Raw genomic sequence first — 27,542 nt, forward strand, 5'->3', positions numbered from 1 at the left:
GCAGTGTATAAAACAACGATTCTCATGACAGATCAATATTCCTTGCTCACGATAGATATCAACAATCAATATACCTTTGCTCAAGACACTTCATAGCTTTCACTAGCTCGCAGATAGTGATTAATAAAATCAACCCAGAGGGATAAAAGAGAGCACAGAACAATCAAAGATATTTGATATGAATTAACTAGCCAACCATTGTTGCTCTTTATAATTTGAAGAGCAGGATGTACATAAACAGCATTGTAAGGTTTCTTAGTTCTATTCGTACAAACAGCTCTTTAATTTGCCAGCTTTAGAGATGAAGGGGAGTTCTGAATCCACTTATGCAAATCCACTCCACTTCATGGTAGGGAGGAGTTGTGGTGGACCATGTGGCCACCCACTCCCCTCCAGGGGCGGGGGGACAAAGTCCTGCATCACCCGGAGGTTCCTGGCCACGTCATCGACCAGCCAGCCAATCCGCTGGCTGGGGAGACGTGGCCGGTCCCCATTTAAACCAAGGCATGAGCCGGAGAGCTTTCTCTCGGCTCTCTTCTTCAATCTCCCGCCCGCCCTCCCTAATTTGCACGTGTCAATATTGGCCTTGCTATGGACCTTGGTTGGTCGCCGTTGAGGGGCCTGGTAGGAATTTTTCAACTTGGCAAATTGGCATGGGCCACTGGGTTTTTGCCTACCTCGTAGCAATTGTCACAACTTTGTAAGGGTTGGCAGTTAGGCATTGGTTGATCTTATGATGGGGGAGGGGAAGTGTGGCCATCACCTGCCCCTCCAAGCTTAAGGGTATTCCGTTAAAGGAATCCGGGTGTGTGGATCTTGTCCGAAGCCCAGGGCGGGGCTAGGGCCATGCCACAACCCCGCTGGGAACCCTGGAGGAGCTCAAGTTGGTTTCCATCAATGGGGCTCCCCCTACCAGTGGTTGACCCTTACTGGACTCCCTGCGTGTTGGGCAGGAGTCAAATATAGTCGAGTGAATCCAATGCCTAAGCCAATACCACTCACATTAAGTAACCAATAAAGTTGTGGTCTAAATTTGCCCAATAACATTAACCTAATATCTGCGTCCTTGTGTTTTATTCACCATCGAGGGGGTGGTTTCAGGGTCTCAACACGCAATAAGTGGAATGGGTGGGGAAAGGACCCGATACCTTGAAAAAGTTCCTTTGCTCATTGCATTCTCATAATACTACACCTACCATACTCGCTGCACGGCCTATGCTGGGCAACAAATTGCCAGTGCCTCTGATGGGGACTGAATGAAAGAGTTGGAGGAATTGACAAAGTGCTAACTAAATGCAAGCAGGGAGTGACCATCTTGAAGATGTACTACAGCACCTGTAACTTTTCTAATGCAACTTTTTTTAAAGTTTGGTATTGGGAAGACAAAGATAATATGGAAACAGAAACATTGCACTAAGCAGCAATTTCATCTTTTTCTACTGAAAAGTGAGTTTGAGCTGTTGTGCATTAACAAACACAAATAGCTTATCCATAACTATATGAATGTAATTGGACACTGCTGCATATGAGCTCTCATCAACCTTTATGCCAGGGATACAAAACCTGTAGCCTTCCAGATGTTGAACTTCCAACTCCCATCAATCCACTTGGCCATTCTGGCTGGAATGGATGGGGGTTGAAATCCAACAACATCTGGCTTCCCAGTCCCTGCTGCATGCCAATTTGCTTGCATCAATTGTGCCTATGGCAAAAATAATGCAGATTGTGGTTATTATGTTTCTGTTAATGTCCTCCAATTGAAAAGTGACTCTTGGGTTTGGGGGAAGTTTGGGTCCTCATAAAGGTATACCTAGGAAGCACCTAGTGTGGCTTATGGCCTTATAATAACATTTAATGGACACTCCAGAATCCCCTACGAAAGCCAAACAAAGCACTCAAGGAACACATAATACAGAATTATATTACAGATGAAGCTTCCTATAGTTAAAACATACAAGAGAACAACAACTGAGTGGTAATTTATCAAAGTGAGCAAACCAAGGAAGCATCTTATCATGTGCAACTGCCACACATGTGCTGCATTTGTGTGTATTGGAGGCTAGGGGAAAGGATTCATAGCATTCTTCTATCCCAACATACAGCATGTAACATAGCGTGTTATATATATTTCATGCAAGCCCTTCCCTTCAAAAAAGATTGGGGAGGTTACATCAAGCATTTATTTGTAAATATATATCACATGTAATGTTCTAGATATGGTAGGAGTTGTTAATTTGGGGATAATTTTGCTGAGGGGGGAAGATGACAAGATCTTATTCACCTGCCCTGAGTTGGTAACTATGAACTTTATTCCAAAATGCAAGTGAAGTATGGTACGCCAATAAATCAATTGATTCATTGAGTTTGTTGCATTTATCACTGGTTATGCTTTACTCCCTGTCTCACTGAATTCCTCATACGCAAATTCCAACCTTGGCTGAGGGACACAATTAGCATTGGTGCAATAGCCAGGGATTAACCTGATATGCACTATCCTTGAATGGGTGGTGCTTGTCTTCTCCCCTAAAGAATTAAAGCTGTGTGAGGGGCACCTCTGTACGTGGTTGTGTTCAGAAATTCAGAAGGTTACTGTTACATGGTCAAGCAGTAATGGTTTAGTTGTATTAAGAGGAGCTTTCCCATATCCCAGAATTTATTTCAAGGGGCCAAACGATGATAAGCAATTTATTCAGTGAAAAGTATAAAAGAGGGGGGACTGGTGCAATATTCTGTGTCAAAGACTTGACATATCTAGGAAAACATATTCCAGGTCATCCTTCTCCTCCATTTCCTCCTGACATAATTCAGGCAAATGATAGGCTGATATTAAGTAAAAAATTGCAAACTATGATTGGTGCTTTCCTTCCAGATGCACAGATTGCTGACTCAGAAGTAATGTCAAACTATAGTTTGCCTAAACCAGGAAGTCAGGGAAGGAATTGAAGTGTGTAAAGCAGAGCTTTCCAAACTGTGTGTGGTGACACGTTAGTGTGCTGGCTGCACTGTGCAGGTGTGTCGCACAAATGCTGTTATAAGGGTTAAGTTTAACCTCCAGTTTGCTCGTAAAACTGAATTACTGTGTTGCAAAATGATGCATGTCTAAAAAGTGTGTCACCAACATGAAAAGTTTGGAAAGCTCTAGTGTAAGGGAAGTTCATGACCCTACGGCTCAGACAAATGTCAAACCATCATTTGACTGTTTTGTCCAAGCCATGATAACCTTGGAATATGTGCCGCAATCAAGTTTTATTAGTGTCTTCAATTTAAATAATATTGGAAGTTGGTGGGGGAATTAAAAATGGAGTTTAATGTGGGTTTCAATTAATAAGTCCTATTAGCGGAAGCCTACACAAGGAGTTCTGCTTGTGCAACAGGGCTTCCCTTGGGCATGCCCTGTCAGAATGATCAACATAGTGCAAAGTTATGCCCGCTATGGTTCTTTGGGATGCATTCAGCTAAGTTTTATTCAGAAATAAATGGACCTCACTTACTCATTTTCATTCATTTCATTGAGTCTATTCTGAGTAAAACTTAGTTGAATACCAGCCTTTGGGAGGAATTCAACATTGCACTAAGATGATCATGATGTCAGAGCAACCATTTTGGCTTGACAAATGGAACAAATCATCCTCTCTCCCCCCCATAAGCTGTTCTGGGCAGGTGGGGGAGGTTCTCCTGATCCCTCCAAGTGAATTTCTGGGTGTGGGGGTGCCCAGGGTGAGGAGAGGGGGAAAGTTCCCTTGTGCAAGCAGAAGTCCTCTTTATTTGAATCCTAAACTTTAGAAGCTTGAGGAATGAGGCTGCAACCCTACCCTCACTTGACCAGGAGTAAGTCCCACTGAATTTTTGATGAGAGCTAAAAGTGCAGATTAATCAGTCTAAAACTGATCCTGTATCTCTTAGGCATGCTGAGTAATTACAGAGTTCTTAAGAGTATTAACTTCTGTTTTGCACCATAGTAAACTGAGGGCAGGTTGCTTCCCTATCAGCTTCAAAACATAAATACTAGACCTATGATGTAAAAAGCTTATTTAAAAATAATAAAATGGTGATTCAACCAACTACTTGCCTAGCTTTTGTAAAGTGTGAGGCTATACTCTCTGGTCAAATTCTCAACACTATATTACTATAAACAGTCATTGCTTCCTCTAAAGAATTCTGGGAACTGTAGTTTTATAAGGATGCTGAGAGTTGTCGGAAGACCTCTACAATTCCAAGGTTCCTGTGAAAAAGGATTAATTGTTAAATGACTCTGTGAATTGTAGTTTGTATGCGCTGGGGAATAGGGGCCTATTAACAATTCTTAGCACCCTTAATAAATCTTGCTTGTTTAAAGTGGTATCATAGTGCTTTAAATATTTGGTGGGAATGTGGTCTCCCTGTGTATTTAGGATTTATGATTTATAATGCTGTCTGGCTGAACTGTAAATACTTTTTGCTCCCCCAGCCCCCGTTCTCCACTTATGTAGTTATATATAATGTATTTTCTCTTCTTTATTCATCCAAAACAATGCTTACAAATATACACCAAAGGAGAATGAGGACATAAACCCAAGATTTTTCTCCTGAGACTTGAACACAAAACTACCTGTAAATTGATTGTTCTCTGAAGATTTACTTTGTAGAAAATAAAATGCGTGTTTTCAGGCAGGCTCTAATTCAGCAAAATATCCCATTTGGTTTGTGCACGAGACCATGTTCAAAGATGAACACTGGATATTTATGTATGCCAGAGCTTGTGAGGGATTCAAAAGGACAACACCCCATGTTCCGTTGTTTGCCTTTGAATGGTGATGACACATTCCAGTTCTAACTATGCACACTTTCTTGCAAGTAAGTTCCACTGGAAGACAATGGGGCTCACTTCCAAGTGAACAGATTTAAGGATGGGTTACCAGCACACAAGGGCTACATCGATCATAGATTATAACACAGAAGAATTACAGAGGAAGATACAGTAAACCACAGACAGGTAATGATGAGATGATGAGATGACAGCTTGGAGAGAATATGGATGTAAGTACAGCTGGGAGAGTTAGAGTTTGACAAAAGCTATGGTGTAAGTGATTTTGATACCAGGAGCGAGATTATTGTTCAGCCAATATGTTCTTGAAATTTTCTGCTGGAGAGCAATGCAAATTAACTTGTTTTCCATGCAGACAGTACTAAAGAGAGCAACTTAGCCAGTTAGTGCCATGTCGCATCAAGTACTTACTTTTTTTTCTTTGGGCATTAATACCTTTTGCATCAGGTTTTGTGTGTCACAACCTCAATGGAGTTTACCTAGTCTGTGACATCCCTTGTTGTTTTGATTTAATGAACTGTATTCTAATGTCCTCTGTTGCCCAACATGGAGCTCAGGTTGATAGGAATTGAAGAAAAACATCAGAATATAAAATGTGACAGTCTGTAACATATATAAGTTGCAAGCAACATACAGTAAGAAAAAAACAAATAGTGAGAAAGAGAGAGAGAGAAAAAGAGAAACATGAAGAACATGTAAAAAACTTAATTTGTTACTACACAGCAATTGCGTTGATTTTTAGCTATCCCAAAACTTTACAGTTTTAATGTAATATATACATAGAGGTTTTTTTTATCAGTGCTGTCATTTTTAAAAAGCCTTATAAATGTTTTTTTTTTTGTATATTTTAAAATGCACTTTGATGTCATCTTCATACCATAGACTTTATGCTGGCAGAATTTAGCTTAGCATGCTAAACCCAGAGGCCCTTAAACCCAACCTACCTGTGAGTATTTACTCACCAAAGTGTTGGACTGGATCCCTCCAGGAAGTGTAGGTCTCAATAAAGGTACTTCAGGGAATAATCTCTCACAAACCTTATTGGCCAACGCTGTGACCTCCCTCCTAGACAATACCACCATTTAGAGGCACTGTTTCTTGGAGTGAGGTGACATGTTGGTTTACTGACATCTGGAGACAAGGGGTCAAAATGTGAAGGTCAGGCAGTCTTTCTTTGACAGGTGACTCTGGAAAGGTGCAATCCTGAAAAAAATGTTGTTCCTGGAAGCACTTTCCTTCCAAAAATGTACCTCAGAACCAGAGGTGGTCTTGCAGTACTTACAGCCTCACTCACAGTGGTACTGTACCTATGAAATCAAACTAAAATTATAGTAGTTTCATAGTAGGATGCTATAGTCAAAGAACAGGTCAGATACCTGGGAATATTTCACTGCGCTGCCTAACATAGCAGGGAGAGATAATCATTGCAGAAGCTACCTCTCCAAGCCACCACTTAAGATCTTATAGCACCACCCTCCAACTTGAGTTTCAGTCTTAGGTAATAAATAACTACAATATGATGATCTGTAGAAGATGAAATGTATGCCATTCAAGGAGCAGAGATGACTGTGAAGGACCACGAGGGCAGAAATGGTTTTGTTTTATGAAAGCAACAAGTACAGAAAGACTTGGGTTGAAGTTTACATCATGTATAAAATAGTAAGAAGTACACCAAGACTTGAGTTCCACACAAAACCCCATTTGTTTGTTTTTGTTGCTGTATAAACAGCCATAATTTGTTCTGTGCATAAGCAGTAATGTAGTAGTGGTTTACTACAGTATCCAAAATTCAAAAGATCAGGTCTTCAGCTCCCCATTTTTAAAAGTGAAAAAATGCAAAGGCATTGCAAGGACTGATTTCTTTTAAAACCCTGAAAAGCTTTCAGTGAGACCACTATTTTGCAAATGATTTTCTTGGCTCTGCCTGTAGCCAATAAAATTCGTCAGACCCTGACATTACAGCAGTGATGTCAATTTACCTCAGTGCAGAAGGTCATAGCTGTCATAGCTTGCCATAGTTGTCAGTGTAATCTGTATTTGCCCCACTGTCAGTGGGCAAATGGCTTTGTGGGATGTCACACAAGGAAGAACTCCTCATTTTCCACCTGCTCATTTCATTTGGGTGACTGACATTCATACTCATTAACACCAGTCAGTAAAATATCTTAGCTGCACTGTGCTCCTTGCAAAGCATCAAACTATGGGTAGACAATTGTCCAGTTTTGATAGTTAAGGGCTCAGAATACAATAGCCTCTGTTCCTTAACTACACATGGGGTAAATCAACTAGTAGGATATAAAACCTCATTGATGTAAAATTCCTTTAACACAAGCAGCAGATTTATGTTTCAGCCCTGGAAGCGAAGGTTCAGGTGATAGTCGATAGTATGGTCACTGAACTGTTTTGCCATTAAGTATTGAAATATGAAATCTATTGAAGGAGCTCCTGGCATTTTGAGTTTAAAAACTATTTGATTTATTCCAGGTAGTCAAATTAGGTCAGGATGAGCAAAGGTTTTCAAAGGATGGTGCAGGGTCTGTGCCAGGTTTTTTGGCTGGCTGGCTGGCTGGCTGGCATAAAGGTTGAGGGGTGGGGACATTGAGGTGGAAGTTTTATTCATTTATTTATTTCATAAAATCCACACTCCCTTGATTCTAAAAAGAAACCCTCAACATTGTTCCTACTCCTTATTGAGAGAACACAGGCAGAGCAGTAATGCTGATTCAGAGCTGTGTGTTTCTTTAACATCTCAGCACTGATTAAGTCTGAAAACCCCACAAATCTAAGTTTCTAAAATCTCCATGCCTTTTTTTTTTAATTGAAGGCCCAGAAATGAGCAGACTCTTGTGTGAATTTAAGTGACCAGAAAGATAACGGAGATGCATAATCTCTCCCCCCCGGTCCTGAGGAGACATCAGGAAAGGTATGGGTTCTACTACGGTCATGCTGATTTTTGTAATTCATTTTCAAATGGGGGAAAAATCTGACTCTATTATGCCTGTTATATAAGCATACGACAAACCTAAACACAGGAATGATTTCACTGACTATGGTGTGTTAAGTGTGGGCTAGGCCTTAGGTCTGGAACTAGTCCAGTTTCCATAAAAAGTTTAGAAATAAAATACAGATAGGTAAATGTACATATAGGAAGAGAGGCAGCTCCTTTATTCTGAGCCAGACCACTGGTCCATCTAGCTCTGCATTGTCTACATGGACTAGGCAGCTTTGAAAGGTTTCTGGATGAAGGTTTTCCCCAGACCTTGGTGATGCAACCTTCTGCATGCAAATGATGCTCTTTGCCACTGGGCTAGGGCCCTTTCCACAATGTACCGCTACATTCATTTACGTCCACTAACTTTGATGGGTTATACTTATATGCAGCTATGGTCAGGAATCACCCTTCAATAAGGCAAAACAGTTATTTTATTTTTAAAGTAAACTATCACTTATGAGGTAGTGCAATGCAGTAGCATTACTGGTTGTTCCAATTTTAAGTGAGCCACAAAGGCACAGCGATCGAGACTGTCATACAGGAATCTGCACGCTCACCTGAGCTGAATCAGCACAAGCAAAAAGTGGTTATTCTGTTAATTCTGAGTGCTGAATTCATCCCTGCGTGTCTTATAGACACATATCCTTAGGCAATTCTGAGGTGCTGAAAGCATGAAACTACAGCCCATACTTCTCTCCACCTGCAGACCTCTCTATGAGACCTGGTGGGGCCATTTTACTCTCTCCAGCATTCTGCGAGTTTTAGCTGTACCACTCTAAAACTCAATAGGGGAATATATATAACTTAACATGGTGGCTCGTTCCATATAAAGGTTAGGGTGCAGAGAACCTGAGTAGGCACTTAGAAAGTGCTTCTGCACTGTAGTTTCACTGGTGCTGGCAGTAAGGACAGTTGGTTGGGGTTATTTACATTTAATTCAATATGTCTATTAACACCCAGACCAAAAGAATCCACTCTGGATTCACAGTAGACTAGAAACTACACTAAAGCTGGTCAGAGTGTTACTAATGTACAGGCTCCTCATTAAGTTTGCATCTCCAGCAACTCTGTAATGTTTAGCAATTGGTTCTTATATGATTTACAGAACCAGATAGTAACTGATCACTGTTGAAGTCTTTATAAAGAAAGAATGGTATTTTCCTTTGTATTAGAAGGCAAAAACCGCTTGGCTTTGTTTTTAACATTCATTGCTGACACTATCCATCCCTGGTACTGAGCCAGATGAGATTCCCTTTGGCATCTCCTTTCCTCCAAGTTTGGTGCTGCCCAACTTCTAGGAATAACAGTCAGAAGTCTGAGTGTGGTCTACTAGTGATGACTGCAGCAGGCCACTTGCACGCAGACAATGGGTTGTGCAGTGCCAATTTGAGAAAAACAACAATGTCCCTGAATATTATAAACCCCTCACCACAATGCCTTACAACCCTCCCCCAAATAAAATATGCACGTTTTGCTTTAGGCTGCACCAAATGAATGAGTGGGTCCTGTATGTAATCCAACCGAATTAAACAAAGTACAAATGGGCTCTGGAGCTGATGACAAGCAGATACGCATTAAGGTTCACACATGCAAGCTGGCCACATCTTTTCTCCATGTGATCCGTCTCATGTATAGGACTGAATGGCAACCCCTCCGTGTGAGCTGGGCTGCACCTAAGTGCTGCTCCAGTCACACACAGACAAATGGCTGCTGGAGCAGTTCGGTTCATACTTTCCCACATACAAGAAGAATCACACCAGAGATAACAGGTGGCCATCAGGACCTTTTATGCACAGGGACTGCATGTGAGTTCAGAGCATTCATGAGAACACAGTGGTTCCACACTGCACCATGGATACACAATCTGCCACGATCTCATTGGGCAGTTGGATGTATGTGACACGCTGCTTCATGAGTGTCCTCTTATCCTCCGTACTTCGCAGAAACGTAAACCATTCCTATTTACTCATGAAGAAGGTGCTCCATTGCTTTGTGATGGCATTGTGATAAGCATTTGCAACCTGAGGAGAATGGACAGCAAAAACCACATAGGTGTGTGCGCAAAGGTTAAAATAGTAAAGAGGCAGTCATTGCATGGATTGTGGCCAGCCTGGTGCAATGGAAGTCTTCAAATCAAACTAAAGGGTTAACCGAAAACAAAAAAACAAAACAAACAAACCCACAGCAAAATATAGTGACAAAAATGAAAGCTCTTTACCATCTGTATGGAATATTACAGAGTTCTGCAAAGGAACAAAGTTAATTTTCTGCCATCACTTTCCCATCTCTTAAAAAAATATATCAGCGTTTGGCACTGGTGAAGCCACACACACAAAGGAAAGTCACGCTTCTTTTGTGTTCTTTCAATAGCATCCACATGCATGGCTATGAAATGGATAGAGGAGATTTTACACCCACATGGAGTGATAAATTAGTTTTCCGCCAAAAATAAATAAACATATAAATGATACTGCAAGACCATCATAATTATAAACTGGTTCCTTAAACGTATCCCTCACTACTAAAGTTTAGTATGAATCACTGTATAAATGACTTTTATCGCAATATATCCCAATGGGAAGTATCTTTTAAAAATAGGCTGAAGGTTGCATATGGCTGCAACCAATGCTTGTTTTACCGGCCAAAATAATTTGTGTTTATTATGTTTAAAAGTACTATTTCCCCCCACAGAATTGGTCAATGATATTCCATGGGTAGAGGTAGATTATGGGGTTGAACTGATCAGATCAAAGCCCTGTAACTTTGTGTGCTCTTTGAGGAGTCTCATAAAACTGAGATAGTCCCATAACTAACCACTAGCCATGGGATATTATAATATATTCCATGATGACTAGTATTTTTATTCCCCACCCCCAATGTTGAACTAATATGAAATATAGTTTAGTCTGACTGGGAATATTTTCTTATTGCTGTCATTTATCACTATAATTAACAAATAATCATAATAAAGTACCCTGTGAGATTATCGCTCATGGCTCTTCAGAATAAGTCTGCACAAAATGGTCAATGTTCTCCCCTTTTCAGTCAGCCTTTACTGTGAGGAGGGTTGAAGGAGCTGTAGACTGTGGACCTTTTGTGAGGAGGCATTGTTGCTCCTCCTGTTCAGAGCTCTAAATGCTAAGCTTCCATGTTGATTATGTCGCTACTTGTTACAAAATTGGTTGGGTCACGTGATGTGGAATAAACACCCTTACATTTAGCCTTGTTCCCTTCTGAATCACATTGTGTTTCTGCGGGAAGTCTAAGCTATCATTCTAATGGGTGGCTAACCACCATCTGAAAAAAATACATGGTTGTCTCATGAAATCTGCATGTATTGATGTAAGTTTATCCTTTAAGGAGGCACCTGGTTTCTCTAACGTAAATGGTGTTCTGCAACTCAAAAAGCATCTAGGAACAAGTGGCGAAAAAAATATCCAGGGGGTGTGGGAATTGTGTACTTGTGTGTGCTTGTTTTGCTGGGCATGACCTGCGCCCTTGGCTCCCAGAATGCCAGGAAGCACTTCGCTCATGGGAACCATCGTGATGTATTAATGCAGCCCGGCAAACATAAGCTGTAAATTTCTAAAAAATATTCTTCCACTAGCTGTATTAACTCTTAAAATCTTTTGAGTGTCCCTTTAAACAGGACCAATATTAAGGCTCCTAAAGCGTGCTCTCCTAAGTTTCACTTGTCAACTTCTCCTGTACCATTTTGTCCCTGCAACCTGTATGTCCCACACATTGCTCCATGTGTGGTGGTGGGACAGTAATGGGATAATGTGCTACCCATTGTGCTAAGAAAGCAGTCTGACTGAATCTTTCAATCTCTACAAAGGATGGAGGTTAAAGGTCAGATGGACATTCCTCTAAGAGGTTTCCTACCTGCTCTGTTAATTTCTAACATTTCTTCTTGGGCGAGTGGGCATGTGTCGCTCTGAGTACTGTGGTGTGGAGAGTTTATGACAGATTTACAATAATTGGGGGATCCCAGCTGGGGCGGCCGTGGGATATGCTTCTTTTTTTTCTTTGGTAGCTTCTGCTTAGCCATAGCTAAGGAGTAATACATTCCGAAATTGTTCACAATGACGGGTACAGGCATGGCAATGGTCAGCACGCCTGCGAGAGCACAGAGGGCCCCCACCAGCATGCCTGACCAAGTCTGAGGATACATGTCTCCGTAGCCCAGGGTAGTCATGGTGACAACAGCCCACCAGAAGCCAATGGGGATATTTTTAAAGTGTGTGTGTTCGCTGGCACTAGGATCATTGGGTTTAGCACCTATTCTCTCAGCGTAGTAGATCATTGTGGCAAAGATTAAGACGCCCAATGCCAAGAAGATGATGAGCAGCAAGAATTCGTTTGTGCTGGCACGGAGGGTATGACCCAAGACCCGCAGACCTACAAAGTGGCGGGTCAGCTTGAAAATTCGCAAGATTCGTACGAATCGGACGACTCGCAGGAAGCCCAAGACGTCCTTGGCAGCTTTGGAAGACAGGCCACTGAGTCCAACCTCCAAGTAGAAAGGCAGAATGGCCACAAAGTCAATGATGTTCAAGGTGTTTTTGATAAATTCCATCTTGTTCGGGCAGAAAATGACCCTCATTAGGAACTCAAAAGTAAACCAAACGACGCAGACCCCTTCAATGTAGGTTAGGAAGGCCTCTGTCTCCGCCTCCCGATAGATGCGCACGTGGGTATCATTCCCAACAATTTCCGTCTCCGTCTTGTTAACGATGGGATTAAATCTCTCATGGGTCTCGAGGCAAAAGGTAGTGATGGAAACCAGAATGAAGAAGAGGGAGGCAAATGCGATATACTGTAGAGAGAGAAAACAGGAGAAAGCTGTTAGACAGTAAAGTTTGTTTGTGAGGAGGGGAAAACACAAAGCATATAGAGATTTGATTGTGAGACATTAAAGAAAATAATACCAGTAGAAATGGCGCTGCCTGGCTGCAAGTGCTCAACACCCATTTGGCAAAGCAACAGGGTCCATGGCCAAGTTAGCCTATGATCTTTGGAGTGGCTTATCTACAGTTTAGGAAACTTGAATTGAACCGTCTTGTTCCATTGTAAAATATTTTCTAGAGCTGCCAATACCCTGTAGTTTGGGGACTTATTTGATGCCTCATATCATGGGACAACCTGGACCTGATATAGATCCAAACTGAATCAGGGGACTTGTACAGCCCTAATTGTTTACATAGGATTAAAAAACCCAATTAAGCATATTGTCAGTGGCAAGGGGGTGGCAGACAAATGAGATTCTTTGCCTGTGTCTCCTCCTTCGCCCCCTCTCTTTGTGACCCACTACCTCTGGTTACGTACTTAATTCATTCCGGAGGTCTGTTCTTAACCTGAAACTGTTCTTAACCTGAAGCACCACTTTAGCTAATGTGGCATCCTGCTGCTGCCGCGCGATTTCTGTTCTCATCCTGAAGCAAAGTTCTTAACCTGAAGCACTATTTCTGGGTTAGCGGAGTCTGTAACCTGAAGTGTATGTAACCTGAAGTGTATGTAACCCAAGGTACCACTCTACAGGTTTAATTAGGGTTTAGAACTATGATTAAATACAGGGTCACCTGGCTGCTCTGGATTACTCTGAGTGGACCTGACCCAGGACAATCTGGGGATGTCTTGACCTGCTCTGGGCCAAGCCTGGATTGGTTCAGGATCTGGGATTTGTCCCAAGACAGGGCACAGCCCTAGTGTTTTGTTTTACTCTGCATCTCAAAATCAAATTCTTTTCAGAAAAAGTATATGTTTAGATTCTGTACTAAAGAGGATATGTGAATACCATTTTGATCTCCTGCACATTCTGAAATAATATGCAGCTGATGCAGCAATTGGGCCTGAACTGGGCACCACGCAGTTGTGCAATCACAAGGAGGCTGGCCCAGGATCCAATGTATCACAGATTGGATAAGTCCCACCATCTTCCCACTTTAGAAGGCCAGCTTAGTTGAGAGCTGGGGAGATGGTCATCTCCACTCATTCGATACACGCACATGCCCAGCTATTGGGGGGGGGGGTTGTTTTCCTTGGTCACTCACTGAACCAAAAAATGAATCTAAAGTACATTGGCCAAGGTAACACAGGTAAATAGGACAAACCAAGGGTGGCATCAGGAACAAGCAAGCAGGTATAGTTTTGCTAAAACAAATAGTTTCAAAATAAAATAAGGAGCAGCAGGCTATCAAGGCTGGCTCAGAACTGAGCTCCCAATTGCCCTATTTTTAGAGTTGCAAAGTAGAACGAATCACTTAGGGTGGAAGAAACTTTGCTGAATATGAATTGAGGCTGACTTTTTACCACAGTCCTGTAGAGAGTCCTGACATTTCCCATAGGAGGCTTTATCAGGGAGTTTTCACACTAATATAGGGTTCCTTTTTTTTTTGGGTTGGGGGAAGCCCATAATCCACATTTATGCATATCCCACATAAATTGTCAAATAGCTTCACTGCACACACATGGAATGTCCTGGCTTATATGCAAGTGGTGTAGGCAACACAAGGGAAGTAGCCCTGTAGATGTTAAAAAAACCTGTTTTGCATCCCAGAGGTGCTGGTCCACACACCTGGTTTCTGTAAGATGCTAGAACAGCAGCACTGGAATCCCTCCTCCCATTCATGGCTTGTTGGCTCCTCCTTGTTTCCTATGGAGGTCAGGCAGCCCTTTCTCCCAACTACAGGAACATAGGAAGCTGCTTAGACCACTGGTCCATCTAGCGCAGTTTTGTCTATTCTGACTGGCAGTGTCTGTCCAGGATTTCAGGCAGGGCATTCCCAGTTCTACCTGGAGATGGCAGGGATTGAACCTGGGACTTTTTGTATGCAAAACAGATGCTCTACCACTCAGTTATGGCTCTTCCCCCACTAAAGCTCTACTCGGGGAGGGGGAAGGTTGTGACCATCCAGATGTTTCCAGACTACAGTTCCCATAATCTCTGATTATTATCCATACTGGCTGGGACTGATGGATGGGAGTTGGAGTCCCAGCAGATCTGAAGAGTCATAGGGTCCCTAGACAGAAATTCAGTTTTAATCATTTATTTCTCTCCCTCCACACACATTCAAAACCTGACACTAATGCAGAATGGCCTGCACATATCAAGAACACATATTTACTAAGTGTCTCTTCAAATTCCTCTCTTGTATTTCTTATCTTGGGGGGGGGGGGAGAACAAAATGGTTTCAGATCGAATTCTCATGGGCTTCAATAGTTCTTCACCCAAATATGATATCTGGTCCATTACTTTATCTTCATTAATATGGCAGTATTCATTCAGAAGTAAATTAATCTTTTTTTAATGCTACTGCACTGTTAAAACCTCCTGAAGGTGATAGCATTCTCCCAAGGACACCAAGGTTACTAAATATTGATCTTTTCTGCTTCTGCCTGTATCAATATAATCATTAGTGACAAAAGCATTACTCATATTTTACTCCAGTACTAGTACACTTTGCACGAGAACTTTCCCAATTTATCAGTTTTAAAAATAGAAATAACAAAGATAACAAAAAAAGAAAAGAAAAGACTTATTCACACCTATTTCAACACTGCCCAGAAACGGGGAGTAAAAATCCTAGAATGTGGAACTATGTATGCAGTGACACCATGACATGTGAAACACAAATATTTTCTAGTGAAAGATCAATGCGCAGTGTGGTAGAATAGGCCAAATGTTACCTCAGGGATAGGGCCAAATGGAGTCTTCCAAATATCTCCATATGGCCCCCAAAACTCTGTCTATATCACAGCCCCTCTCCAAAGGTCAAACCTGTCACTGAGTGTCTTTGACTGAACTGTGTCCTTGAAAACTGATAATGCCCTTTGCTCACCTTGAGGGAGGTAGCTTACTGTACAAAGGCAAAATCACATTTATTGCTCTCCCTGCTTTTGTCTGTGGTCCCACTCTTGGCCTGAAAAATGTTACCCACCTTTGTGTTAGACTGAGAAGTCCTCGTTCAAATCCTCAACTAGTCTTGAAGATCACAAGAGGGTGTTGGGCAAAGTCACAACCTACCTCTTATCAAACACCCCACAGAGGTTTGTTTTGTGCATTAAAAAAGGGTTTGAGAGAAACGATAGACATTTCAGAGGATAGGCTAATATTTCAAACTCTTCTGCAAATACTGGAAAGGGGAACAGAGGGCAATGGGAAGAAATTTAAGAAGGACAATATAAAGTGTTGCCTAGCAAAAATCTAAAAGCACAGGTATATGATATGGGCTAGCTGCCTTAGCAACTGTACTTCTGGGAAAGAGTTGGGAGTAATACAAGTTAAGAAATGCATGGCTCATGCCACTTTAGGATTATTAGCTGAACCCTCCTTGTTACTCTTCCAAAATCCACAGCTGGGTTTTAATACTACTACTACTACTACTAATATTAATTTGTATCCAATTTTTCTGCCTCAAAACAGGCAGAAAACAGGCTTATGGGTGACAAATATGAATGTCAGAGAAGAGCATCTTGCCAAGTTTACCAAATAGCAACACTTTAGATTTAATAAGATTAATATAGTTCTCAAGGGCATTCAAAGAGCTTTACATCCATTTCTGTTCAGCAGCTAGTTTTTGGAGGGCTATTTCATAAGTGAGGTAAATGACTGAGGGTGAAGGCCTTCACACACATAAACACACATGGCCTACTGTCACTTCCCTTCTTTTTACAGTTCTTCAGCAAACCATTTCCCTCAATCTAGGTCCCACCCTGTGGGAACTGGTTACAATGCTGAGAGACAATTGTGGGAGGCTCATGCAAAGCATAAAAATGCCTAAGGCTGATTCTTGAAATCCCACCAACCTCTTTCTGGTCCTCTGAATTTGCCCATGATATGTATGCGCCCAGTGGTGTACATCATACTGATATACTGTTGTGGTAGTGTCTGGAGCAGGGCCAGCTTTAATGTGTGAGGCAATTCTTGCCTCTGACCGACGCTTGAAAACAATTATTTCAACATTCAATGCAAATGCCTGCTTTGCCTTGAAAAATGAAAACAACATTTCCAAAGCTGAAAGAACAACATATTCCTTCTGGGGGAGGCCAGTAGCAAGCGAATCAAGACCAGTCACAGATGCATTTCCAAACTGTTGTTCATCCTCCCTTGTGAAACATATTTCCCCCTATGTTGTCATTCTCCTTTTCTAGGCCAGTCTTCTCTGTTGCTCCCTTCTCTATGAAGGAAGAGAGGCTGCACACGCACCATACATTTAAAGCATATTTTCCTTACCCCTACCCTATATGAATCCTGGGAGTTTAAGGGTGCTGGGAATTTTAGTTCTGTGAGGGATAAACAAAGACCTTATTTTTGCTGCCAAGCGATGGCTGTTTCCACCTGCCTTGCCTAGGAGCATTCATAAGGGAGCTGTTCTGGAAGACCTGTGAGGGGAGACCGGCTGTGTTTGCTGTCAGAGGACGGTTGCCTTGCCTCACCCTCCAGTCCTCTCACAGCAGCTGATTCCAGAACTCTGAGGAGGCTTTCCCACCTTTTAGGTTGAAGCATAAATGGTGGGGAAGGGGAGAGCCCTATGCACTATTGCCATCTGCTTTGGTTGCTATTTTTGGATATGAAGTTATTGGTCTTTTTTTTCTTGACCTACTACTATGCTCACTGAAATGTTGATGTATTTAAAATTAATTGCTAATAGCTGCCGCCAATGCTTTCTAATGGGTACTCCTTGCAGCTGAAACCCCCAGGGCTTTCCTATAGGTCAGGCATAGACAAACTCGGCCCTCCAGATGTTTTGGGACTACAACTCCCATCATCGCTAGCTAACAGGACCAGTGGTCTGGGATGATGGGAGTTGTAGTCCTAAAAACATCTGGAGGGCCGAGTTTGCCTATGCCTGCTATAGGTAGACATAGGAGCCCAAATCCCCAATGCATTACAATGTGTAGACCAGGAAAATGAAAGTCCCAAAGTGCTTGAATGAGTGGACCTAGTGTGCAAAACCCCCTATGCTATTTGTGGGTAGACCAAGTGGCACAAAAGTTCCAGTGCTTTTTTTATAGGCCCCTGGACACCAGGTCTACTGCCCCATGCTGTGGTGGGGTTGAAGAAGTGGTGTTGAGGCATCATTGCTGACTTTCCTTCCCCTAAATACATGTGACAACCCTATACCTCTCAGAAATTGAAGGCTGATCCATACATGCAGGAAATTACTTAATATATCAGTGCTTTGATATGGCACATTTGATGACTCACTTAGCTGAATGCGTGAAAAGTAATGTGTTTGAGGTGATGTGAGATCTGTGGCGTTAGATCAGTGTCGATTCATTCACACATGCAAATTATCACTTGGTGTCACAGTTGTTAAGTAAAGGACGTTCATGTGCATAACCAACTCTTTGTTGATACCTGTTCTACACATCTACCTCCTTATTATAGGAATAGTGAACCCGTGATCAGGGCTGTCTTAAGCATATGCGGCGTTGGGGTGCAAAGACCTGCCCGGTGCCCCCCCAAGTTGCCCAGTCCCAGGCTCGCAGGAAGGTGAAGCCGACCGGCCACCTCAACGCCTCGCTGGCTCAGTCGCCCCAAAACTCGCGGCGCAGAGCCACCAGCAGCAGAAGAACCCACTGTGCCACTCCAATCGATGGGCGGGCTCTTCCCCTGACTCAACTCTTGGGCCCTGGACTCTCGGCCTGGAGCCCCTGAGAGCCTGGTGCCTGGGTGCCCTGCACCCCTAGTGCCTATGGGTAAGATGGCCCTACCTGTGATTTTTCTGGATATTGCTCAACCATAACTCCCATAATTTCCTGTCATTTGTCATGCTAGCTGTAGCTGATGGGAATAGGAATCTAGCAATGTTTGGAGGGCCCAGTGGCGTAGCGTGGGGGGTGCAGGGGGGGCCGGCCGCACCAGGCGCAACATCTGGGGGTTAGGGTTAGGGGGCGCAAATCCACGGGTTAGGGGGCGCAAATTACTTGCCTTGCCCCGGGTGCTGACAACCCACGCTACGCCACTGGGAGGGCCGCAGGCTTCCCCTCTTGCTTTAGTAAATGGTCATGAACAGACTTTTTAGAGCCAATTTGAATATAACATTCTTTGTAATCTGAATGATATTTCTTCCCATATTGCTAAGTTGGATCACCTTCAATCATCCCCTTAGGTCATAGAATCATAGAATCATAGAGTTGGAAGAGACCACAAGGGCCATCGAGTCCAACCCCCTGCCAAGCAGGAAACACCAGGAAACACCAGGAAACACCATCAGAGCACCATCAGAGGTCACTGGTCAACATTTTGGTAAAGGATAGGAGGTTGCAGCAAATTATTCAACCGCAATGAGAACAGCATTAAAGCACCCAGAACATCAGGAAGCAATGAAAGCATTTGCCCTCCACTGATGTGCATGTGCCCAGGTGCCACAGCTACTGGTGGTGCTACTTGCTGTTCTTTACCCTACATTTTAAAATAAAACTCTACATAAGATTCTCCAAATCTGCAGGGAACAAGCAGGGAGGAGCAAGGAAGAGTTTTTTGAACATGAATTTGCATCCCCAGATAAATAATGCAAAAAGTGATGTTTGGAAAGGAGAGTTGATATGCATGCATAATCTCCAATTACAGCTGGCAGCAAATTGTAATGCAGATAGTTCAATTGAGCTATTTTAAGAGAAGCGGAAAGCGAGGCTCTTGCTTTCCTTGTTAGCGAAGTATACCATTGCCTCTTTTATATCACCTTCTGATTAAAGGAACACATTATTTTTTAAAGATCTCATCCTCTCCTGACCTTTGTGAGGATTCTCACAAAGATCCTAGGCACTTGTAGCTCATAGGTCCAGGAGGGGAGAACTTCTTCTGACTGAAGGGAAAGAGGAAAGCAGACAGACATAGGGATTGGTATTGAGCTCAATGTTCTCAAGGGCACATATCAGGTCTTGGGGAGCTCTCTCGCTCTCTCTCTCTCTCTCTCCCCCCCTCTCCCTCCCATTTTTAGTTTTCTTGGGTATCTCAAATTACAAAATCCAGCAACATACACTTTTTTGCTCCCCATTTCCTCTTTCTTTGAGTTCATTGTTGTCTGCTTTCTTTCCCATCCTTCCCTCTGTCAAACATACTGCCGTATTCATTCATTCATTCATTCATTCATTTCCTTAGGTATGCAGCATTATTATTATTCTTCCCCACCTTTTCTACTGACAGGACTTGGCAACTTACAGATAAAAACAAGAATGGATAAAAACAGAAAAATCAATCACTAAAATACAATTAAACATTGATGGATTTAATATACCGTATTTTTCTGTGTATAAGTCTAGGTTTCCCCCTCTAAAAAATAATGTCAAGAATTAGGGGGTGTCTTATATACAGAGTGTTGAGAATGGATTTTCTTAAATCTGAATCCCCCCCAAATAGGGGGTGTTTTATAGGCAGAAAAATACGGTACATATATAAAATCTATTTCAAAACACTTGGTAGTGTGGGAGGGGAGGTGGTTGAAGATTCTGCTGCTTGCTCAGAAACAGCTGGAACCTTTGCAAATGTTCCAGCTGACCTCATGTAAATAGAGTATTCTGAGCATTCAGTGTGACTATTTTCACAATTCCCACAAGCTGAAAGGCACTTCCAAACCACCACCTCCACCTTCCCTATGACCCCCAAATTGACTTTCGGAGCTGAGGAAGGCAGTAGTGTATATTCTCAGGGCCAAGCCATGGTGAAAGGTTTTGACAATGGTCTACAATAAGTGTAAAAAGAATATTATTTCAGACATAGACCAACTCTTGTATCAGTTACAACCAGTCAAAAATCAAAATGCCAACGATGTCAGGGAGCTAAGGCAGAAAGTCAAAAATTTGAGTTTGCAGGCACTAAAACAATATGCTCAGACACAAAATTACACTCAGACTGATTGACAAAGGGCTAAAAAGGCAGATGACTTTATAGACCAGTAGATCGGTAGACATTTACAGACCTTCTAAATTCAAAGGGGCATAAATTGAGATGATGGCTCAGTCACACACAAACCCGTTTGTGCATCAGACATCCTAGGGTACCGAGGATAGCACTCACATGGCCATGAGCAACACAGTTGTATAAAGAGCCATTTCTCAGACTCTGACAAGTTGCCTCTGCCTAGAGCTTGTCCAGCTGTTTGAATTACATGCAGTATTCCACATGGGAAATTAAATCACTTCTGTGCACAGGATACCAGGTGCAGACAAAGCCAAAAATCCCCAGCTAAAGTAGAAATCTGAAGCGCTCTCTTTACTACTGCGGTGTCATTGTATGTTCGAAATGCTCTCTTCATTGAGCTATGGTATTTGTATATCCTGAAACTAGGGCTGAAGTCATAATTTCACTGGATTTCATGTAGCTACAATAGCCTATTGTTCAATCGTATCATGCAGAAGAGAATCCAAAAGACAAGATGTACTAATAGAGCAGATACATTCAAACTTCAGTTTTCATAAACCCAACACCTACCATGCCACTTTAAAACAAAGGTGTCTTTAAAACAAGGTGAGTTCAGAAGACCTGCTAAGTCCACTTGCTTAAGTAAGGGAAATGGTCTCAAACACAAAGGCAATACATACTAAAGCATGGTGTAGACAAGCCCATATTCAGGCTGAGAGGACAGAGCTCTGAGATTTTCTCTGTAAGAATCTGGGGTGCTGGCAGTTCCCCCGGAAAATTGATGGGGCACAGAGAATTTCAGACACATGTGAAAGTTAAGCTGCATTTCACCTTTGCTTAACCTGCATACATGTTTAAATAAAGCATATATTACAAAACACTTGTAAACCTCCAGTTATCTAATTTCAAAGGACAGAGAAGCTGAGTACATGTTGCATCCCTGGAATAATCATTGTTTGGCGACCAGGACACGTGTGAGTTTGCTCTCTGTGACTGAGTGTACCATGCAGATAGAAGTGCCAAGGAGCAGATCTCACCCCGCAGTGCGTAGAAACAGAGGTAAATATGTGTTTGCTGTTACATAACATATGCGACAACCTTCACCTCCTTTGGAGATTGTTATAAAGCTTCCTCAGTTGCTAGATCAGAACGTGACAAATGAAGAACGCTGGCGATGGAAATGTATGTACTGAAATAAGGAGCAGCCAATGAAATGGGTTATGTGTGGGAGTTCCATTTCCCACGGCTCAACACTTGCAGAGAGCTGGAGATTCCCCATCCCTTTCTTAGATGTAATGAACATGTTAATTTTTAATTATAAGGATGTTTATAAACTGCCAGCTCATTAAAAAATCAAGGTGATGGACAATAAACTTCATTGAAACATCTTAAATTTATGAGATCATAAAATACAGAATAACCAACATTGCATCAAATTAATTCTCCAAAAATGCTTGGTGAAACAAAAAACCTTTTCAGCAAGCAATGATGTAACAGAATGGAGGAGCCTGTCTGATTTCAAAAGCAACAGCCCGCAAATTAACAGTGCCACTAAGCCCAAAGCCTTCATTTGTGCAGAAACTAAATAGCCATGAAACATCTAGGCAGGTGTCAGACCATTGGACGATTTCGCTCAGTACTGTCTGCACTGATTGGCAGTTGTTCTCCAGGCTACCAGGAAGGCGTCTTTCCCAGCCCTACTTGGGAGATGCCAGGGACTGAACTTGGAAACTTCTGCATGCAAAACAAGTGTTCTACCACAGATCAGCTCCTGGCCTGCTCTTTGTGCACCTAAATATCTCCTTGTTTTTAATCAAGATGCTGTTTGGATAATAATTTTTCCAGATGGTGCTTGTTTATTCAGGGGTTGAATTTAACGTCGTGCTATTAAGAATGTTCCATCAGCATAAGCATTTATGCTTGCCAGACAGAATAATCTCCCACTCCTCCCCCAACATGCTGTTCTGAGGGTTATACTGACCACCCTTGGGCATTCTAAGCATGAGAGGACGAGGAGGAGGAGGAGGAGGAGGAGGAGGAGGAGGAGGAGGAGGGAATCCCATTGCACAAGTGGGACTTGTGCTGGCTTCTGCTAGCACTACTGTTTAGTCAAATCCAGCCCTCAATCTCTGCAGCTAAGTGGCCTTTATTAAGAAACAGCATGATTAGGAATGCCGACTCTCAGGATTTCACTGGCTGCATTTATAGCACAGAGCAGTCATTGCAAATCAATGCTACCTTACTATAGACACCTGGTTCCTTTGTACAGGAACTGGTATCCATTTGCTATGAATGGTAATAACTGGTTCATATACTGTGCACAATAATAGTTCACAATATGAATTCGGGTCTTTTTTTGTTCTGAAACCATTGGGTCAAATCAGAGCAAAGTACTGATTTTGCTCTGATTTGACCCAATGGTTTCAGATGTCTGATGGCAGCAACAGGCATCTGGCAGCCCACAGGCCAAACCTGGCCTAAGAATGATTCCCGGCTTTTGCCACAACAGAGAGGAAAACATGTGAGAAATAACACAGGATGCAGTATGTACAGGTTTCCCATAGGTGCTTTCTCACTCCTAGGACAAGCAAAATGCTATTCTGTTTCCTTGTTGCTCATATTTCAGTTTTATAATGAGTAGCACCGTTGTTTTTCTAACTGATAGTATTTTTTTAAATTAATATTTGTATGTTTTATGATTTTTGAAAGCCCATCTCATAACCTTTGAACATTTCAGGTTCGCAATACAGCAGAATCAATACAGACTCTTCCAATTGCCCTGCACACAGCACCAACTCTGAGTAGCTTTACGCTTGTAAGCTTTATGGGATTATAAACCTTGTGTGTAAAAGCCTTGCCCTCTTCACCAAAAAGATTATAAGCAAGTAGCAATCAGCCTCCTAGTTCTCTTTTCTTCTGTTTCTTGTTGCCAATGCCGTGCACTGACATTAAGGCAATCAATAGAATAGTTCACTTCAGTGAACACAGTTATTTCAGTCACAGAGCTGTTCACATTGATGTTACCCAGCTGGGAGATATAACAAAGAAGCAAGCTTAGACATAGACAAAGCTTGCTCTGGAGGATAAGAGATCGTCTACTTGCTCCCACAGAAGCTAATAGACATGATTATGTAATGTTGAAAAGTAGAATGTATTGCGCTCCATGAAGTATCTTGCAGTGCCCTTGGGAACGAACATTCAGATGAGAAACTGTGTGTGAATGAATGTACAATCAACTGGAGATAATGTTTAGATTTTCTCCCTGAATTCTCTGCTTATGAAAGTAAACACCTAATCTTTCATGTGCTGACTCCGTGATGCAGCCAATGGGATGAAACACTCATCATGAGCTCTAGCAATGTGTGAAAATTTAGTCACATGTGGTCTGCAAATAGTGGAACTTAGCTCACAATAGGCACTCTGTTCACAACTGAAGATCACTATCACACTAGGAAGAGATGTTGTTCTTCAAACAACCCCAGTCAAGTTTTAGAGTTGCAATAAAAAGGGATTCAGAAACAAAAATGGCTGGTTTAGGGATCAAGAATTCTCCACTATTTAAAATGAATAAGGAACACTCAGGAAGGTGTAATGCTGCAGAAAATGAGGGTAGCAAACAAATAGTACAAACTAGAAGCACAAAAAACAACACAAGCCTACAGCTCAAAGCATGGATAATCAAAAACACTGTGGTCCAGATCAGTGCTTTATTTCTAAAAAATATATAAATGTTTAGGGGTACTCTCATTTTCCTACTCACATTGAAACACTGTCCCTCAATGAGGCCAAATTTAGATTCACAAAATGGTTAGTGGTATGCGTACCCCTGCGTCTGTCAAAAAGAAGCACTGGTCCAGATAACAATGTATCTACCCCCACCTATAATTGATGAAAGAGAATCTGGAGAAATAGCTTCATGCTTTGCATTGTACTTTGGTCATAAGGTACCAAAACAGAAATCACAAGATAGTCTTAATAGATATTTCTTGAATATAGAAACATTCATTTACACCCAGTAGATCGCAGGAACCCCTTGGATTCAACTAACTGGTCCCACTAGTGAAAACTCAATGACACCCCCCCCGCCTGCCACCGCCTTGCCCTCCCAAATTGGTTCTGGAACAGCACAGAAGGGTGGGGGTGGAAGAGGGGAGATCAGGCAAACAGAAATGTTTGCACTGATGGAATATTTGTAACACCGTAACACTGAATTGCTCCCTGAATGTCTACAGTTCATTATTATACTACCCCAGACATCTTATGAAGTCTATGTCCATTACTCAACATATAGAAAAAGCTGCCTATCTTTGTAGTATGAGATCCACAAATATTCTAACTGCTAAGAGAAGTATCAAATATGTTTACAGCAAAGTTCTGCTAACCCCCCCCCCCAAAAAAAGTAATTTTTGGAGGGAAACTTCTCACAGGGCCAAGAGCGGCAGGGACAAGCAGGGCCAAATAGGGAAAGCTGATTGCTGTGAAGCTGTAAGGTAGAGAGCAGAGTAAGGCAGGGCAAGGATGGAAGGTTACAAAGGCTGAAGGAAAGAAATCCAGGAAGGCAGTTGCTTCAGGGACCTGAAGGGCCTGTTCACAAACAGTGAGACCTTTGGAGAAAGAGGGTGGAGGAAGCGTGATGGTATGAGGGGTTAATGAGAAAGGGAGACAAACAGAAGTCCATACAACATGGACAGACAGATGATGTGTTTCTGGCAAAAAGGGACTGACGGATGAGAAAGTTTACAGGTTACAGAACAGTAGTAAAGAAAGCCAAATGACCAAGAGGTTTAAGAAAGAAGCGATGTAGAGCTGAACATCACATATTGACTTCAACTAGACAATCAAATGTTGGCTTCAAGTGTCTAGTTTCTATTACTACAGTGGTACCTCGGGATAAGTACTTAATTCGTTCCGGAGGTCCGTTCTTAACCTGAAACTGTTCTTAACCTGAAGCACCACTTTAGCTAATGGGGCCTCCTGCTGCTGCTGCGCCGCTGGAGCCTGTTTTCTGTTCTTATCCTGAAGCAAAGTTCTTAACCTGAAGCACTATTTCTGGGTTAGCGGAGTGTGGGACCTGAAGGGTATGTAACCTGAAGCATATGTAACCCGAGGTACCACTGTATATGATTCTACACACACACAAAAAACACCCAAGGCTGGTTTTACAAATAAGAAAAGAAAGAATATAGTATGTGAGACAGTTGCAAATAAATCTGAAAAGGATATCACTATATATATGCAACAAGGTCTGGCCTAAAATTAGAAACATCTAAAAAGATAACAAGCAGGATTGACATTTTCAATTTAGTGTGTGAGTCATGGTTTGTGTGCCGAGTCCTCGTTGTTATTCAGGTGATACTGCTGAGACTGTGTAATAAATTAAAAGAAACAGCTTGTCACATCAGCAATAGTTGCTTTCAAATTTATTCATTTATTTATTGAGGGGGGGGGGTGAGTGGCTGCCAGTGCTCATGCAGTATGAGAAATTTATACACGTTTACATATTTCCACAGTTCCTAAAATGACATGGTTTAGTTTAGTTTCATATAGTTATTTACTGCAGAATCCTATGGAAATAACATCCAAAATAGCCTGATGCTGAGCTGGCTGCGTATGGTGTTGCCGAAAAACCTTTGCCTATGAACTCTATGCAACCACCCATATAAATGCAGCAGGAGATCCCTGGCTGTACTGGTCTGACAATAATGCACAAGGATGGGCATGAGATACAAGTCTTTTAAGCATGACACTGATGGAGCTCTGACATGGGCAAGAACTCTTTGGTGAAGATGATTTTAGCCAGCATCACATTTTAAGACAGGCACTTGCAAAGTTCCCACCAGCACATGCGATGCCACCTTTAACTTAACATCTATTTTGGAGTTAAAACAACAACCAGGTCAACAATGTCTTTGTAATTTCTGATTGTGGGGTTTATAATTGTTTACTTTGTATTGTGGGCTTTTATTGATCCCTGTTATGGTTGTAAGCTGTCCTAAGAATATTTATATAGGCAGCATAATAAATGTCACATAATAAAATACATAAAAATGTATGTTGCAGCTAACCGTACTCAAGACACCCCCAACAGGAATGAAACTTGTGTGGCCCCCCAGATGGTGCTGGGCTCTAAGTCCCATCATCCTTGACCATTGGCTATGCTGGGCATATCAAGACAATGGTGGTTTTTGTGTTTGTTCCAAATTTTGCATAAATGCAAAATCAGTGCATAGAAATTCATTACTAGCCTCTTTTGCTTGGTATTTAGGAGCACACCCAAGAAAGGGAGTGCATGAAATTTTGATGATGCTTTTGATTATGGGGTGAGTAGAATTTATGCAGTCCTTCAAATGGTTCCAGTTTTTCTTTACCACTGATCCAGACAACAAAATTAATGTGTTGCCACCAGCTCAGTGGTTTGTAGTATGCACTTTCAGGATGTCTTGTTCAAATTGATATAAGATAGAGTCACAAGTGTGGCGGTAGCCATCCCCTATTATTTTAGTGAGTGTTTGTTGTTGAAAGTAACTATTTCAAGTAAGACCTAGTGATGTGATAGCCTCTGCAAGAGGTTCATTAGAAAGCCTGCTCTTTGGAAATTCAACCTTCCCCAACCTAGAGCCCTATAATGTCCTCCATCCCTCTTTATAGTCTTTGCTGGCTGGAGCTGATGGACACTGTAGTTCAAAATATCTGGAAGGCACCAGGTTGGGGGTGTCCGCTTTCGAGGCCAGATGCAGACACATAAAGCAATTCAAGCATTACTCAGGTAATGATGAGTCATCTAAGCCTAGGTCATGAGAATGCTGGTCCATGGGGTCATGGGATCTAGAGCTGCTTGCATGAACCCTAAAATGAAATTCAATTTTGTGATAGAGATG

General features: G+C 42.0%; 1 protein-coding gene across 5 annotated transcripts in view; it reads right to left on the bottom strand.

Moving 5' to 3' along the window:
* Positions 1 to 27,542, bottom strand: part of KCNC1 (potassium voltage-gated channel subfamily C member 1) — a 118,506-nt gene that overhangs the window by 9,530 nt on the left and 81,434 nt on the right. For all 5 annotated transcript variants that reach the window (XM_083426306.1, XM_083426303.1, XM_083426307.1 and 2 more), the window contains exon 2: positions 11,682 to 12,615. In XM_083426306.1, the coding sequence (XP_083282432.1) occupies positions 11,682 to 12,615 (934 nt within the window). The remainder of the gene's footprint in view (positions 1 to 11,681; positions 12,616 to 27,542) is intronic.

Source organism: Podarcis tiliguerta, assembly GCF_965153285.1.
Source record: "Podarcis tiliguerta genome assembly, chromosome: 1".
Classification (NCBI taxonomy): Eukaryota; Metazoa; Chordata; class Lepidosauria; order Squamata; family Lacertidae; genus Podarcis; species Podarcis tiliguerta.